Source organism: Sciurus vulgaris, assembly GCF_902686455.1.
Source record: "Sciurus vulgaris genome assembly, chromosome: 11".
Lineage (NCBI taxonomy): Eukaryota > Metazoa > Chordata > Mammalia > Rodentia > Sciuridae > Sciurus > Sciurus vulgaris.
Window position 1 is genome coordinate 22,004,641 of NC_136472.1, and position 18,542 is coordinate 22,023,182.

The 18,542-nt window shown below is 37.8% G+C and overlaps 1 protein-coding gene across 1 annotated transcript; it reads right to left on the reverse strand.

Moving 5' to 3' along the window:
* Positions 1 to 3,323: 3,323 nt before the first annotated feature.
* LOC306638966 (olfactory receptor 5D18-like) lies at positions 3,324 to 4,265 on the reverse strand (the record flags this gene model as incomplete). Its single annotated transcript, XM_079102416.1, has 1 exon — positions 3,324 to 4,265. The coding sequence occupies one exon, from the start codon at positions 4,263 to 4,265 to the stop codon at positions 3,324 to 3,326; it is 942 nt and encodes a 313-aa protein (XP_078958542.1).
* Positions 4,266 to 18,542: the final 14,277 nt, after the last annotated feature.

The following is an 18,542-nucleotide window of genomic DNA, read 5'->3' on the forward strand; positions in this document are numbered from 1 at the left end:
ACGTTTTTTTCTAGTATCCAGTGGAAAGGAAAGTAGGTTGTTTGGTGTTCCCTAAGTTCAATGCAGAACATAATTTTTAAAATTCATTCATATTTTCAAGACTAAAATTGGAGTATTGGACTGCTGGTTCCCCATAGAGCACTGCTCTTTCCCAGGAGAATCTGATTGCAATGGGAAAGTTGTCAGTGTCTGGGAGAGTTTTGTTCCCACAGCAGGGAGGAAGGGATACTGATGCCTGGGTGCAATGGTGCCCAGCTCCTCACTGTGCACTTCTGTTCCTTCCCACTACTCTCCCTAGCCCAGCACAGAACATACTATCTGAATTTATTTCATGGTCCCTATGCATAGAGTGAATAATATGAAGGTGCAGCTTTAAAATTTCTCATTGTATTTTGTTTTTGATTCTCACATTGTATCTGTATGCATTTGAGGTGCAATGTGAGGCTTTTGTTCATGTTCATATTGAGTGGAGATCAAACAAGCTAATGTTCGTCTCCATCGCCTTTTATCATTTCTTCATAGTGAGTGCATTTGATAACCCTCTTCTAACTATTTGGAGAAATGCAGTACTTTATTTTTAATTATACTCCCTCTTCTGTGCCATAGAGCATCAGGACTTCGTCCTCCTACTTAGTGGTAAAAGCTCCTCCCTCTTTACACTACCCAGCAAGTGTCAGTTGCTCTTCTATTCTTAACTACCATGGAATCAACTGCTTAATATTCTACATGTGAATTTGATTATAAATATTTTGCTTCACTGTTCCTCCCTTATTTCACTTAACAAAAGCCCTGCAGATCTGTGTTGCAGATGACAGTGTTGGATAAAATAGAGTGAGCCACATAATGTAATACCCTATTATTAAAATATTATATTGGCAAAGTTATAGTAAAACACATGAATGGATCAAGAAAATGTATGTATACATTATAAGGTTCTGCTCATCCATAAAGAATGAAATCATATCATTTTCTGATGAATTTAAGAATCATGATATGTTGAATAATGAAGGGTCAAATGTTTTATCTCATATGTGGAAGGTGAAGGGAAAAAAAGGGTTTTAAAAATGTGATGAATGAAAATAGAAGAACAGGAGAACAGAGGAAATGGATCTGTGTTTAGGGAAGAGGGGAAGAAACAGGTTGGCACTTGGGAACTACATCAACCAAAATACGCTGTGTGCATAAGTGAATATATTACAGTGAATCACATTTTTATATATAACTATAAAGCAGCAATTTAAAAAATGAAATAGAAACCAGTAGAATAGAGGAAGGGGATCAGCAGGAAGGAAAGACAAAATACCAAACAATGACGTGAGGTAAATCTTGAACTCGTGTGTTTGAATATGTCACAAAGACAGAACTATCATATATAATTAAAATGCACTAAATGTAATAAAAAATAACTAATTAAATAAAGTGAGATATCATATATCTTTAATAGGTAGGTCATTAGGCTTGAAAAACTCTTTGTGGCTGGCTTCCCAAATTTCAGAAAGCGAGTGACTGTAAAGACTGTATCCCAAGACCCTCCAAAAGTCACTGGTTAGAACATTTAATGGATGTGTCAATCAGATAATTTAATGCAGATCTGATCTGGACGTGGCTGGTATTGGCTTGGTTTGTTTATCTATATAAGATATGCAAATATTCAAAATGCTCTTTAATACGTTTAAAATGTGTCTGCTCATGAGAGTATGATTTATTTCATGTATGTGGTACTGAGGATTGAAACCAACTTGCAAATTGAGCTACATTCCCAGTCAGTTTTAAATATTATATTGAAATGGGGCCATACTAACTTGCCCAGGCTGGCCTTAAACTTGTGATCCCTAGATACAGTATCCCAAATTCCTGGAATTACAGGTATGTGGCATTGTGCCCAGGTCACAAGAATTATTTGATTCCTTATGGGATAGAAAATTTGGCTTGAGGAAACAACCACTTGAGCTAAAGAAGAACCATTTTATTCCTAATCAAATAGTGTACATGAAACAAACACTTTTAGTATTGCTAAAGCATTTAAAATAGTACCACAATAACAAATAACTCTATGAATCTACTTAAAAGTATAGCCCAGGTTGTTTTTTCTCATTTAATAAAATATATGGAAATTTATTTTTTGCATTGCATTGATGCGTAATTGGAATTTTACCTAGAAAAACTGAGTAAAAAGAAGGAAAATGTGGCTATTCAAAAAACTAGTTATTAACCCCAGAATCTGTATAATTTAATTAGTGATATTACATAAATTAATGCATAGCTTTTAAATTCACTTTGAAGAAGATTATGTAGGTGGTTAGTTTTAACTCTTACAACAAGATAAATGAACTTGTTGCTGAGAAGAATTCAGAGTTTATGTTCATGCTCAGAACAAAAAGTCTCTGTAAAATCGAGAATGTGTGTGATATCATCAAAGACAGAATAACAGCTCAAAATACATGCTAAGCAGGAACTCAACTCAGTCTTGTATGGCTTAAAATAACAGATTTTCTAAGATCCAGCCTACCATTTCAAAGCCTCTGGGGGAATATGTCATAGATTATCACACTACCATGCAGAGCTACTTTAAAACTATGTCAGGAAATAAAGCACCTTTAATTCAAATTTCTATCACAACAAGGAAATTGTTTACACTACTCAACACACACACACACATAGCTGTAAATATATACTTGTGTCATATTATGTCAATAAAATATTTATTAAACCTTTGAGTTAGTATTGCATTCTTACGGCTTTGGTTTTATGTATATACTGTTCTTTTATTTTTTCTGACTAACACTCCTTCCTCACTGAACTACACCTCCAAAATCCTGTCTTTCTCTTTTTGTTGGACAAGTTCACATAATATCTATTTTATAAACAATATCCCTTTCAAGTTTTTATTGCATTTAAACATTTCTTTTTCTGAAACACCCTACGATAGTTATTATTTTCTGTCTTATGAATTAGCCTCTTATTGTATAGGCTTATTGACAGCTTAGTTATGTCAGACATCTAATAAGAAATACATAAGGAAGAAATATTTATTGAGCTACAAACAGCATCCCATATGATATATAGGTTTTTCCTTAATCTTCACAATATGATTTTAAGTTATCTCATATTATTCCACATTGTAGGTTCAGTATGGATAATGAAAAAGATTACTGATGCTTTTAAGCAATAAAAAGAAAGAGTCAAGTTTATTCCCTTAAAGGAAAAATTCATTTCCATTTCACTGTACAATATTAACTATATTCATTTTAATGCTATCCTTAAGACGAACTTTCATGAGCACAATTTATATGTCAGGAACAAATGCCATGCTAACATGATGCTCAAAAAGAAGAGACTTTGCTGCCCAATACTTTGCTGACAGTGTCCTTGACATCCTTGTTTCTCAGGCTGTAGATCAGGGGGTTCAGCATGGGGATCAACACTGTGTAAAACATGAGGCCACTTTGACCAGTGTGCCTGGAGTTCTTGGAGTTGGGCACACAGTAGAGGAACAGGATGATGCCATGGAAGATGGAGATGGCCATCAGGTGAGAGGCACAGGTGGAGAAGGCCTTGTGACGCCCCCTGGCTGATGGCATCTTGAGGATGGTAACCAGGATGAGCACGTAAGACGTGAGGATGATGAGCAGGGTGCTGACTCCATTGAATGTGGTGAAAACAAAGAGCAGCAAAGAGATGATTTGGGAATCTGAGCATGAGAGGGAGAGCAGGGAGGAGAACTCACAGAAGAAGTGATCGATTGTGTTGGAGCCATGAAAAGACAGGTGCAGAGCAGAGCATGTTAGCATCAGGGAACAGGTTGCTCCCCATGAATAGGATCCCACCAACAGCACAGCACATAATTTCTGGGACATGGCCACTGTGTAGAGCAGAGGGTTGCAGATGGCCACAAAGCAGTCATAGGCCATCACTGCCAGCAGAAAGGACTCAGTGACCACAAAAGTACAAAAGAAAAAAATTTGTACCACACATTCAGAAAAAGAGATGCTTCTGTCTTCTACAAGTAGGTTCACCAGCATATTTGGAGCAACAGTGGAGGAATAGCAGAAATTCACAAAAGAGAGGTGGCTGAGGAAAAAGTACATGGGGGTGTGCAGTTTGGGATTAATTTTGATTATGGCCATCATCTCAATATTCCCTACCACGGTGACACTGTAGATGGCCAGAAAAACCATTAACAGTGGAACTTTCAGTTCTGGATAATCTGAGTACCCCAGGAGGGTGAATGTGGCCCCACTTTTATTTCTGTCTGTGAATATCATGTTTCTTTCGGTCGAAATCTGAGCGTAAATCCTGAAAACAGAAACATTAAGGTGAGTGTGGACAGATGCAATGGATTTCACTGCCCTGTCCAAGTTCTTAAAGTACATCTTTCAGAATCTGGGTATTTATTTATATGAGATAGACAAAATGTATACAATTTAAAAGCATCACACCCTTTTTAACATTAAAAACATGATTATTGAATTAAATTATGAGTTATAAAAATAATTTTTAAAATTTACAAATATGAAAAACAGAAATCAACTTATTAATGGTCATTTTAATAAATCTTCATATAAAACTGTCAACCATCATTGAAAATTGTAAATTCATACAAGAGAAGTTGAATTATCAAGGGATGACTGATGATCTCTTTCTTTTATTAATAATCATATTTTCAACTAGTGAGTAACTGGAGATTCTAATCCTATAGGAAGTAGTTCTGTGACAACCTGTATGCACTAGAAATGTACCCGGAAACAGGATCAAGATAAGTCACAAGTGGGAAGTAGGTAATTTTCTCAGCAAGGAAATAATTAACTAAAATAAAACACTGACATAGAAATATCCCTTTACTGGATACCATGCTCACTGACTCTCTTTTCTCTTTCTCTACCTATAAGATACCCTGTATTTTTATTCTGTCCCTATTTTACCTGTTAAAGAGGAGGATTAACAATTTTAGTTAGTACTATACTGTGAATACATGTCATAAGGGATGGGAAGGATAATATAGAAGAAACATATTTCTGTTATTGCTACACAAAACCTCTCATGTCTATCCATTCCAGCAAACTTTCTTTTTTATTTGTAGAAAAGTTATTGCAGTCTCACAATCTAAGAAATATTTATCATATAGTCCATCAATAAAGATATCTCATCACATGTAATATTGAGACTTTCAATGACCATATTTGTTCCTGTAATTATAAATTTACCTATTAAAGACAATCCAGAAGCCAGTCTAATTAGCACATATTTTCTTACTACCACATTTTATTTATCTAAAGAATTTTAAATTTTATTTAAAAATATTTTGACATTTAATGAAATGAATCTTATCACAAATGATATCATTAAATCTCTGGAAAAAAAAATTTATTAACTTTTACTCCAGGCAAAATTGATAGCTGATATATCTCTCCCAGTATTTTTTCCAAGTTGTGGTTTTTATTTTTGCTGTCAGTGGATACACTCTTGTAACCTTAATCAAATAGTGTTCTTTATTTTTTTACTAGTCTATTTCATTTTAGCTAAATATTCTATCTTGACAACTCCTTCAGAATTTGCAAAAGTGAGACAACACATAACACCAAATCCTCAGAGGTTTTTTTCCCTCCCTGGTAACTTTTTTTTGTGATACTGTTGAGGGGCTTAGCTGAGCTAGCTCTCTAAAATGAACCTTTGCAGAAAGAGTACACTCAATGTTCCTGGCTCACTCACATCTATATCTTCAAAATATTTCTAGTTTTAACAGGGTCAGTTTCCCATAATAAAGTTTAAATCCATCTGTTTTTTGAATGTTAAAACAAACCTGCTGTTGGCTAAGGCAGGAGCTCTCCTGGTTGGGGAGATGAAGTATTCTTATATGTACAGTTAGTCTTGGAGGTAAGAACCCGAGAGATTATCAACTGCTTCATTCTCTTGAGGTCACACATGAACAATTAAAAAAAATCACTTCAATTTGATGCCATTTTAACACCTGAGAAAATTTAGAGAAAAATATAGCAGCATCGTGACCTTTTCATATATAATATATATTGAATTCACTTTTCCCATACCTGATCACTGCCCTATGCTGTATAAATTTCATAAATTGTATGCACCATAAATTCCATTTGTGTAAATACACGTAAGAATCCTCATTTCTGGAGAGTGGTGACAGAGAATGGGAGAGAAGTGACTGAAATTAGGAGTCTCCAATGACCTCATGACTGTGGTGGGCCTGGTGCCTGGGAAAGTATTTGGGCAGGGGCATAGGATGCCTAGCTGCTATGGGAAAGCCCTGGCTGAGGAGGCTGTGTCCAAGAACCTCATCAGCTTCAACCTTGATCTCAGGCACAGAGCTCCCGGGGATAGATGAATTCTCCTGCCAGACATTCACAGTGTTTCACCACTTCCCCAAATATAAATAAAGATTGATGGAGTAACTCTTTAGATCTGTTTCTCCACCAGAGAGCAGCACTCTACCAACTCCAGTTTAATCTTCACAGTCTGTATGTGTGAGTCTTTATTTTTCAAATCCCCCTTCACCCCTCATGAGAACTGCAAGTTTGGCCACACAGTTAGCAACACTCACTATCAATAATTTGCTAATATTCATGAGGCGTAAATGCTTTTCTACCATTTTAAAGAGTTTGCTCATATTGGAAAAGTGTGAGTACCCAACTTTTCAGGTTGTAATGCTCTGTTGAAAGTTAATCCAGAAAGTTGTACAAAGGTCAACATTCAAATGGATAAATGATCAAGTCCTTGTTAAATCTTGGCTGTTTGTTATTCCTTTCCTCAACTGTTATCATTCAAATGTGGAGTGTGCTCAAAAGGTTATGTGTGACACAATGTCAAACTTTCCAAAGGTGAAAAGATTAGATCATGAGAGACATGATTTAGTCCACTGCTATGGATTAACTGGGCAGTAAGAGTAAACAGGTATGGTATGGCTAGAGGAAGGGGGTCAGTGGGGTGGTCCCTGGGAATTTACATTTTGTCTTAGGTGAGTAGAGCTCTCTGCTTCCTGGGTGCCTTGTTCTGAGATCCTTCCCTCCCCTGTACCCTACCACCATGATCTCTTGCCTTATCTTAGGCTCTCAGTGCAGAGTTGGCCAACCATGGATGGATACTCTGAAACCACAACCCTAATGAACTTTTCATGCTGTAAGTTTTCCTTGTAGGTCACAGTGACTAAAAGCTAACTAATACACCATATGTGCCCTGCAGAGATGCTGACCTCCTCATTGTTTCTTAAAATAAAATCATACTCCTTCATTGTTGTCTATTATACTCCCTCTGACTGGAATACTTTCCTTTAAATTTCTGTCCATACGGTTTTTACAGTGAAATGATATATGAATGCACTATTATACTGAAGGCATTACCCTATTTCTCAATATTACCATTTAAAGTACTTAATATAGGAAAATATATTTCTTGAATCATTTTGTACTTCAGTTTTAATATACTTAGTTTTAGTTTTGTTTCCCTGCTAAACTAAATTTACTGTGAAAGTGAGAAATGCATAGTTGAGTTCAGTGATATGTTATAGGCTGCTAGACTAATAACTAGCACAAAGTGTACCATGAATAATTATTGAACAATAAATACGACCTTTCATGCAACTGTGGTAGATCAAACCTACCAGAACTGTGGGAATGTAGAGGGCAGACAGAAGAGAGTTCCCCAAAAGAAATTCTGAATACTTCTACATGAAATGATTATTTAAAGTAAATATATAAAATTATAAATTACTTATTATAAGGTGGGGAGTCAAAATTTAAAAAAAATTTCTATATTGATATTTCTATTTCTCACCAATATTCAAGTAATAAATTAATCAAGTAATAAATTAATCAAGTTCCTTACAATATAAATATTTTATCTTCAAAATAACATGTAGGATTTAGTTATCTTTTCGATTAAAGTTGTACCTGCAAGGTAATATAGGCATGCTTACTGGAACTTAAGTTTCGTCTGCAGAAAGGAGCCATCTTAAATTTGGGAATTCTGTGGTCAGAATGGAGCCATGTTTAAAATTCCCTGACAAGTGTCCAATCACAACTGAAGCCCTTTTTCAGGCTGTCCCCCAATTTTAAATTAGCTAAACTTGTGGAGGGTACATGGAACTATTCTTATCAGGAGCCAGGAACTATGGGCAATAATCTCTTTAAGGGTGAATATTGTCCTACTGCCTGCCTAGGTGTGCTTGCCCTCCAGATTCCCTTTGGGAGTTCACCCTTCTGCAGAAGTACAATCATTCTTTGCCAACCCACTCCCCACCACCTGTATGATTTTTTGTGGCATCTCGGTATTTTTAACAAATATAGAGCATGGAGAAATTACTTGAAAATGGAAACTGATATCTCAATTATTCTCTTCTAGAAAATCTTAAAATAACTTCATCAGAATATTTTCATGCCCATTCACTGAGCAACCATGCTAGCATACCAATTATGTCCAAGGATATGCTATTGATGTAAGAATACAAAAATGGAATCTCATTGAAACATTCCTCTCCAAAGATAGCTAATCCTTCTGTAGTAATAAGCAAAACCATTGAGCACAGATTGTTTTAAGTGTATGAATTTCACAATCAGAATTACAACATTTACTATTTCATGATCACTGTTTTCTGGTAAAGGAATCAGAGAAAGGAGATGGAGTTCACACTGAAGATCTGTAATTATTCATTTAATTTTTCATTAAATAAATATTTAAGACAGACTTACAAGCCAGATCCTGTTTGAAAAATTGGTGAGATAGTGTTCCTGTGCTCATCAAAGTTATATTTAAAGTAAGATGTAGGGGGTTTCAAGATGGCGGCCTAGAGGGTGGCTGCATTTCATGTTGCTCCAGGACTCAGGATTCAAAAGAGGAGATATTGAGATGCTTGGGACCAACTCAAAGCAGCCGGGTGACTCTCACCCCCTGGGGAGGCATCCCGGATGGGACGGTGGTCCCGGAACGCAGGAAACTTTGTGAAGTAGAACTGCCGGCGAGAAGCCCCTCCCCCCGCTGGAGCAGTGAACTCGGACAGCGGGGAGCGCCGTAAAGGAGGCCGCTCGGCAGAGCGCTGGGACTCGGAGCAACCACTGGGGCTCTGGCAGCTGCCCAGGGGAAGAGTGGCGAGGAGAGCTGTGTGGACTCAGGACACCGGGGCCTGCCCTGAGGAGGAGGAGGAGGAGCATGGCCACTTGGATTTGGAGTGACTGCACCAGAGCTACAGGCGGTTGCCAGAGGAGAAGCCGCGCGGAGAGCTGTTTGGACTCAGAATGGCGCTTCTGAACACCGGGGCCTGCCCTGAGGATGAGGAGGAGGAAGAGGAGCGCGGCCGCTTGGATTCGGGGTGACTAAACCAGAGCTACAGGCGGTTGCCAGTGAAGGGGCTGCGTGGCGAGCTGCTTGGACTCAGACCACTTCTGAAACCCGGGGCCTGCCCAGAGGAGTAGGAGGAGGAGGAGGAGGAGCGCGGCGGGTCCTTTGGACTCGCAGTGACTGCATTAGCGCTCCAGGCGGCTGCTCAGAGGAGAAGGCGAGTGGTGAGTTGTTTGGACTTAAAGTGACAGCTCCTGAACACAGGGGGGCTGCCTGGAGGAGAAGCGTGGTGGGTCGTTTGGTCTTGAGTGGCCGCACCAGAGTTCCGGGCGGTTGCCCAGAGGACCCGTGCTGCAGGTCACGTGGACTCAGAGCCACTCAGAGCGATCACTCCTGAACACCCGGGGGATTATCTGGAGAAGGAGGAGGAACGGGGAGGGTCACTTCGACTCTGAGTGATTGATTGCCCAGGGCTACGGGTGGTTGGTGGAGGTGGAGGCACGCAGTGAGTTTCTTGGACTCCTAGTGACCCCACCGAAATACTGGGTGGCTGTCTGGAGGAAGAGGCGTGTGGCGGGTCTCTGGGATTCAGAGCGATTGTACAGGGCCCCAGGAGGCTGCTCACAGGAGGGGCCGCATAGCCAGGCGATTAGGTGCAGAGCAGGGTCCCAGGATCTAGGAGGCTTCTTGGTGGAAGAGCCGCACAGAGACAGGCTTAGGGCGGAGCAAAGGTTCCAGGCCTGCGGGCAGATTCTCTGAGGAAGGGCAGCCTAAGGAGAGTCATCTGCAAAGGGTGAGGCTCCCAGGCCCAGGAGGTAAGGCCGGGCCCCTGGGAACTTTGCAGAGGAAGGCAGCCCAGCCCAGGCGGTAGCTGTAAATTGAGGGGAACCTCTAGGAGGGAACTGACCAGCGAGACCTCCCCACCGGGTGAGTCTTCCCTGCTGGGTGAGGTTTCCCCACAAGGACGGTAAAACCAGAGACTCAGGCCCAAACAGGCCTTGCCTCAGCCCACAGCCTAGGTCCCCTTTGGATGACCATTGGTCAACAAGTGGAGGCACCTCTGCCCACTAGCAGGGATTATACCCCACCTGAAGGCCACCACTCCTAGAGAGGCAGCTTCCTTGTGGAGCACCGCATTATCAACTTCCTCCAAGACTTCAGCCTACTGAAGGCTAAGGGGGGATATATATAGAAATCTTCAGGGACATTGTAAGTCAATAGAGGAAATCTGCAATATCTCAGCGGTCCTCTGATACCTGAACAATATGAGAAAACAAGGAAAGAAAATGCTGCAAACAAATCTAGATGTTACATCAATAAAACCAAGAGACAGCATGGCAGAAGAAATGATAGAAAAGGAGTTCAGAATGTACATAATTAAAATGATCAGAGAAGCCAACGATGAGATGAAAGAGCAAACGCAAGCACTGAATGATGAGATGAAAGAGCAAATGCAAGCATTGATTGATCGCACCAATCGACAGTTAAAAGAGCAAATATAGGAAGCAAAAGATCATTTCAACAAAGAGTTAGAGATATTGAAAAAAAACCAAACAGAAATCCTTGACATGAAGGAAACAATAAACCAAATTAAGAACTCCATAGAAAGCATATCCAATAGGATAGAACACCTGGAAGACAGAACCTCAGACATTGCAGACAAAATATTTAACCTTGAAAACAAAGTAGAACAAACAGAGAAGATGGTAAGAAATCATGAACAGAATCTACAAGAACTATGGGATATCATGAAAAGGCCAAATTTAAGAATTATTGGGATTGAGGAAGGCCTAGAGATACAAGCCAAAGGAATGAACAATTTATTCAATGAAATAATATCAGAAAATTTCCCAAATCTGAAGAATGAAATGGAAAATCAAGTTCAAGAGGCTTATAGGACTCCAAATACACAAAATTACAACGGACCCACACCAAGGCACATTATAATGAAAATACCGAACATACAAAATAAAGACAGAATTTTAAAGGCTGTGAGAGAAAAGAACCAAATTACATTCAGGGGGAAACCAATACGGATATCAGCAGATTTTTCAATCCAGACCCTAAAAGCTAGAAGGGCCTGGAACAACATTTTTCAAGCCCTGAAAGAAAATGGATGCCAACCAAGAATCTTATACCCAGCAAAACTTACCTTCAAATTTGACAATAAAATAAAATCCTTCCATGATAAACAAAAGCTAAAAGAATTTACAAAAAGAAAGCCAGCATTACAGAACATTCTCAGGAAAATATTCCCTGAGGAAGAGATGAAAAACAAAGAAGCAAATCAGCAAAGGGAGGAATTATCCTAAAGGAATTGTCAAATAAAGGAGGAAACAAGTTGTGTCAAACAAATAAATAAATAAAATTTAAAAAATGACCCAAATGACCGGGAAATCAAATCATATCTCTATAATAACCCTGAATGTTAATGGCCTGAATTCATCAATCAAAAGACATAGACTGGCAGATTGGATTAAAAAGAAAGATCCAACAATATGTTGCCTGCAAGAGACTCACCTCATAGAAAAAGATACCCATAGACTAAAGGTGAAAGGATGGGGAAAAACATACCATGCACATGGACTCAGCAAAAAAGCTGGAGTATCCATCCTCATTTCAGATAATGTGGACTTCAAGCCAAAGTTAGTCAGAAGGGATAAAGAAGGTCATTTCATACTGCTTAAGGGAAGCATAAATCAGCAAATATAACAATCATAAACATCTATGCCCCAAACAGTGGCTCATCCATGTATGTCAAACAAATCCTTCTCAATTTCAGAAACCAAATAGACCATAACACAATAATACTAGGTGATTTTAACACGCCTCTCTCACCACTGGACAGATCTTCCAGACAAAAATTGAACAAAGAAACCATAGATCTCAATAACACAATCAATAATTTAGACTTAACAGGACATTTATAGAATATACCATCCAACCAAGAGCGAATACACTTTCTTCTCAGCAGCACATGGATCCTTCTCTAAAATAGACCATATATTATGCCACAAAGCTAATGTTAGCAAATACAAGAAGATAGAGACACTAGCATGTATTCTATCAGATCATAATGGATTGAAGTTAGAAATAAATGAAAGAGTAAAACACAGAAACTATTCCAACATCTGGAGATTAAACAATATGCTATTATATGATGAATGGAATAACAGAAGATATTAGGAAGGAAATTAAAAAATTCTTAGAGGTAAATGAGAACAAAGAAACAACATATCAAAATCTCTGGGACACCAAGAAAGCAGTACTTAGAGGGAAATTTATTTCATGGAGCGCATTTAATAAAAGAAGTAAAACTCAACAAATAAACGACCTAACACTACAGCTCAAAGCCCTAGAAAAAGAAGAACAGAACAGCACCAAAAGTAGTAGAAGACAGGAAATAGTTAAACTCAGAGCTGAAATCAATGAAATTGAAACAAAAGAAACAATACAAAAAATTGACAAAATAAATAGTTGGTTCTTCGAAAAAATAAATAAAATTGATAAACCTTTAGCCACACTAACAAAGAGAAGACGAGAGAAAACCCAAATCACTAAAATTCGGAATGAACAAGGAAATATCACAACAGACAGGATTGAAATACAAAACATAATTAGAAGCTATTTTGAAAATCTATACTCCAACAAAATAGAAAATTTTGAATGCATCAACAGGTTTCTAGAGACATATGAATTGCCTAAACTGATCGAGGAGGACATAAACAATTTAAATAGACCAATTTCAAGTACTGAAATAGAAGAAGTCATCAAAAGCCTACCAACAAAGAAAAGTCCAGGACCAGATGGGTTCTCAGCCGAGTTCTACAAAACCTTTAAAGAAGAGCTCATTCCAATACTTCTCAAAGTATTCCATAAAATAGAAGAGGAGGGAACCCTCCCAAACTCATTCTATGAAGCCAATATCACCCTGATACCTAAACCAGACAGAGACTCATCAAGGAAAGAAAATTTCAGACCAATATCCTTAATGAACATCGATGCAAAAATTCTCAACAAAATTTTAGCAAATCGCATACAAAAACTTATTAAAAAGATAGTGCACCATGATCAAGTTGGTTTCATCCCAGGGATGCAAGGTTGGTTCAACATCAGGAAATCAATAAAGGTAATTCACCACATTAATAGACTTAAAGTCAAGAATCACATGATTATTTAAATAGATGCAGAAAAAGCATTTGATAAAATACAGCACCCCTTCATGCTCAAAGCACTAGAAAAAATAGGGATAGTGGGAACATTCCTTAACATTGTAAAGGCCATTTATGCTAAGCCCATGGCTAATATCATTCTAAATGGTGAAAAACTGAAAGCATTCCCCTTAAAAACTGGAACAAGGCAGGGATGCCCTCTTTCACCACTTCTATTCAACATCGTTCTTGAGACTCTGGCCAGAGCAATTAGACAAACCAAAGAGATTAAAGGGATACGAATTGGGAAAGAAGAACTCAAACTACCCCTGTTCGCTGATGACATGATTATATATTTAGAGGAACCTGGAAATTCCACCAGAAAACTCTTAGAACTCATAAGTGAATTCAGTAAAGTAGCAGGTTACAAGATCAATGCCCATAAATCCAACGCATTTTTATACATAAGTGATGAATCTTCAGAAAGAGAAATTAGGAAAACTACCCCATTCACAATAGCCTCGAAAAAAATAAAATACTTGGGAATCAATCTCACAAAAGAGGTGAAAGACCTCTACAATGAGAACTATACAACACTAAAGAAAGAAATTAAAGAACACCTTAGAAGATGGAAAGATCTTCCATGTTCTTGGATAGGAAGAATTAATATTGTCAAAATGGCCATACTACCTAAAGTGCTATACAAATTCAATGACAATTCCAATTAAAATCCCAATGATGTACCTTTCAGAAATAGAGCAAGCAATTATGAAATTCATCTGGAAGAATAAGAAATCCAGAATAGCTAAAGCAATCCTTAGCAGGAAGAGTGAAACAGGGGGTATTGCAATACCAGATCTTCAACTCTACTACAAAGCAATAGTAACAAAAACTGCATGGTATTGGTACCAAAATAGAAAGGTAGATCAATGGTACAGAATAGAGGACACGGACACAAACCCAAATAAATACAATTTTCTCATACTAGACAAAGGTGCCAAAAATATGCAATGGAGAAAAGATAGCCTCTTCAACAAATGGTGCTGGGAGAATTGGAAATCCATATGCAACAGAATGAAACTAAACCCATATCTCTCACCATGCACGAAACTAAACTCAAAATGGATTAAGGACCTCGGAATCAGACCAGAGACCCTGCAGATTATAGAAGAAAAAGTAGGTCCAAGTCTTCACCTTGTTGGTCTAGGATCAGACTTCCTTAACAGGACTCCCATAGCACAAGAAATAAAAGCTAGAATCAACCACTGGGATAGATTCAAACTAAAAAGCTTTCTCTCAGCAAAGGAAACTATCAGCAATGCGAAGAAAGAGCCTACAGAATGGGAGAATATCTTTGCCAATCATACTTCAGATAGAGCACTAATCTCCAGAATCTATAAAGAACTCAGAAAACTTTACTCCAAGAATTCAAATAATCCAATCGACAAATGGGCTAAGGAAATGAATAGACACTTCACAGAAGAAGATCTACAAGCAATCAACAAACATATGGAAAAATGTTCAACATCTCTAGTAATAAGAGAAATGCAAATCAAAACCACCCTAAGATTCCATCTCACCCCAAGTAGAATGGCGATTATCAAGAATACGAGCAACAACAGGTGTTGGCGAGGATGTGGGGAGAAAGGTACACTCATACATTGCTGGTGGGGCTGCAAATTAGTGCAGCCACTCTGGAAAGGAGTGTGGAGATTCCTTAGAAAACTTGGAATGGACCCGCCATTTGACCCAGCTATCCCACTCCTTGGCCTATACCCAAAGGACTGAAAATCAGCATACTACAGAGACACAGCCACGTCAATGTTCATAGCTGCTCAATTCACAATAGCCAGACTGTGGAACCAACCTAGATGCCCTTCAATTGATGAGTGGATAAAGAAACTGTGGTATATATATACAATCGAATATTACTCAGCCATAAAGAATGATAAAATTATGGCATTTGCAGGCAAATGGATGAAATTGGAGAATATCATGCTAAGTGAGATAAGCCAATCTCAAAAAGCCAAAGGACGAATGATATCGCTAATAAGTGGAGGATGACACATAATGGGGGGGAGGGAAGGGTTAGTGTTAGGGTTAGAGTTAGGGTTAGGGAGGGGGGCAAGTATGGAGGAAGGAAGTACTGTATAGAGGGTAAAGAGGGGTGGGAGGGGTGGGGGGAAGGGAAAAAAATAACAGAATAAATCAAACAACATTACTCTATGTAAATTTATGATTACACAAATGGTATACCTTTACGCCATATACAGAGAAACAACATGTATCCCATTTGTTTACAATAAAAAAAATAAATAAAAAAAGTAAGATGTAGAAATAAGTAAATATGTGATCATTTCCCTTAGTGCTAAAATACATGCTAACTTCATTGTCATTTTAATGAAAAAGGTCATGCAAGCCCATAGGAAGGTGCCTTTGTGCAAAGAAGAGTTTCTGGTTTGTTACAAAAAGAAGAACAAACCCATTTATTTTGAAATAGAAGGTCTTTTGTTGATGTATTTTAACAACTCTGGAGTAAGTGAGCCTGCTGTGCATTTCCTGAATCCCTTTGTAAATATACGAAAGGACAATACAGGATATATCTGTGTTTGTCCTTTGAGGCTGCATTTATGCCACTAAGTTAGTTTTTCACAGGACAATGAAGAAATATTGAATGGCATTAGTAGACTTCTATTGTGGTACACTTTTGTTAATCCATTACTGGTAAAAATTTCAGATCAGCAGAAATAATCTTAAATTATAAAACCAGAAACAGTATGTCAATGTTACAGTAAAACTTTCAGTCATTTGAAGACTTCCAAGGAAATGACAGTAAAATACTGTTGTCAATACCGCAAGCCCCAAAGGAGGAACTATGGGAATTGTTGAAGAATGGATTAATTTTCCCTGTCCTGAATGAATTTCTTGAGCATTCCTATATGAAGCCTATGTGAAATGAACTTTGCATGTAGGGACAGTGAGCACCTGAAGTTTTATAAGTTTGGATGATTTAATTTAAAAAATTGGATCATTTAAAACACAGCCATATTGCATAAAATAATATTTCTTTATCAATTTATCTCACTAAGAAGACTAAATCAACCCAGTTTGGTGGCACAGTCTTGTAATGCCAGCTGCTGAGGAGACTGAGGCAGTTGGATTACAAATTGAAAGTGAGCCTCAGCAACATAGTAAGGACCTATGCAATTTGTGAGGCCCTGTCTTCAAAAAAAAAAAAAAAAGGGTACTGTGGAGGGGTCCTGGGGAGGTGCCTCTTGGTTAAACATGTGGTACCAAAAATATAAGAAAAACAAAAAGGACTTAATCAATGATAGTTTATGAAAAAGTGTAACCATTCACAGAAATAGACATTTGATTGAACACTCACACCACCTGGCTGGGGTGTAGGTCATGGGTGGGTATTTATGTAGCCTAGGCAAGGACCAGGGTTCATTCTCTACACCAAAACCAGAACAAATGTACAAAAATAGCTCCTGTCAAGGTTGAACCTACAAAATATAAAAATACCTTCTTAATAATACTCAAAATTCAAACCCTTTTGAATTCTCCTACTTGTCCAAAATATATTTATTTACTGTTAGGTTGAAGCAAGTCAAATTTGATTGTTACCGTTACGTCCCCTTTATCATGTCACCGATCTATGTGCAAGAGCTTGTGTGTGTGTGTGTGTGTGTGTGTGTGTGTGTGTGTTCATGAGTTTTGTGGGAGGTGGGAAATGGACCATTTGTGGAGTGCTGCTTTCTCTGTATTTAGCTAACTGCTATATTTGATGTCATTGAATTTTTCCTGCACCTATTCTTTTAAAGGGCTATTCAGATAAAATAGCTTTACTTGTTCAGATTCACTCTTAGTTTCTTTTTAGCAAGAATTCTGGCAGTTGGTTCTGAGCAGTGCAAGGTACACCCCTTTGGGAACCAACTTTTAACTGGTTCTTTGGCTAGCAGTAATAATCATCCCTACCCATGGGTTCAGGTAGTGTCAGGCTGATTATTTCATTTTAAAATTACCCACATTTATTTGCCTAATGATTTTAATAACCATTGAAATCATCACCATGGTCTTTTTTTCCCCAAATTAAAAGTCCTAAAGTTGTGATTTTCTAATTTCATGCTTTTCCAACCATGATTTCTTCTGAACGACCTCATTGTTAACTGTTAAATGACTTTAAAATGTAATTCATACAGGAAAGATACACTGAATACATTTTCTTTATTTATCAACTTTCAGAGTAATGAATTGCTATCCCACCAACTTTCACAATAACGAAATGATTCCTTCCTTTCATACATCTATATGGACTATAGTAGAAACTGCTAGTAGAGATTTCTAGGTATGATAGTTCAGGGAGTGCAACCTTTTGGCTAATAATACCAGTGTGCTATCTAGAAATATTGAAAAGATTCTCATGTTAGTCTTTTCTAAAAGTCAAAATTAATTTTTATGCCCTCTTCCACTAAGAGCCTCAGCAGCGCTGTACAGAAAGAGCACTAGATTTGTAGTCAGAGAGAGAATTCAGTTCCTGTACCAAGTCAGATTAGTCATTTCTCAACTAGTTCCTTCAAGGTCGGTTTAGCCATCTATGCAACAGATGTAATCATTCTTATCATGTGTATCAACAGAAGATGACTCTTTCAAGTGCCAGACCTTACACTTAGAAAATTCACAGAACCAAGGAATGAAGGTAACAGGAAGGAATGTTTTTTTTTTTTTTTTTTTTTTGGTGTTTTTTGTTTTGTTTTTTTTTTTTTTTATTACAGAGCATATCTGCTTTTATCTCCCAACACTGACACAATACTTCTGTGACACAACCAAATGACCTTAAAAGTCAGGCACTCATTGGCATACAAATGAACCAATCAGAAAAAAAAGATTCTTTGGTAGTTACAATCATTCTTAGAGTGACTGTATCCCCCACACTACACGATTGATCATGTTTTGTGCCTATTTTATATCTGAGTTCAGAGACTTCAAAGAAGTAGTTGTTTAATGGATCAAAATCTTATGGAATTCATCTCAGTATTAAACTTCTTTGGTTTCTTCATGGAATTTGAATTCATCAGTCCATGCTTCCCAATC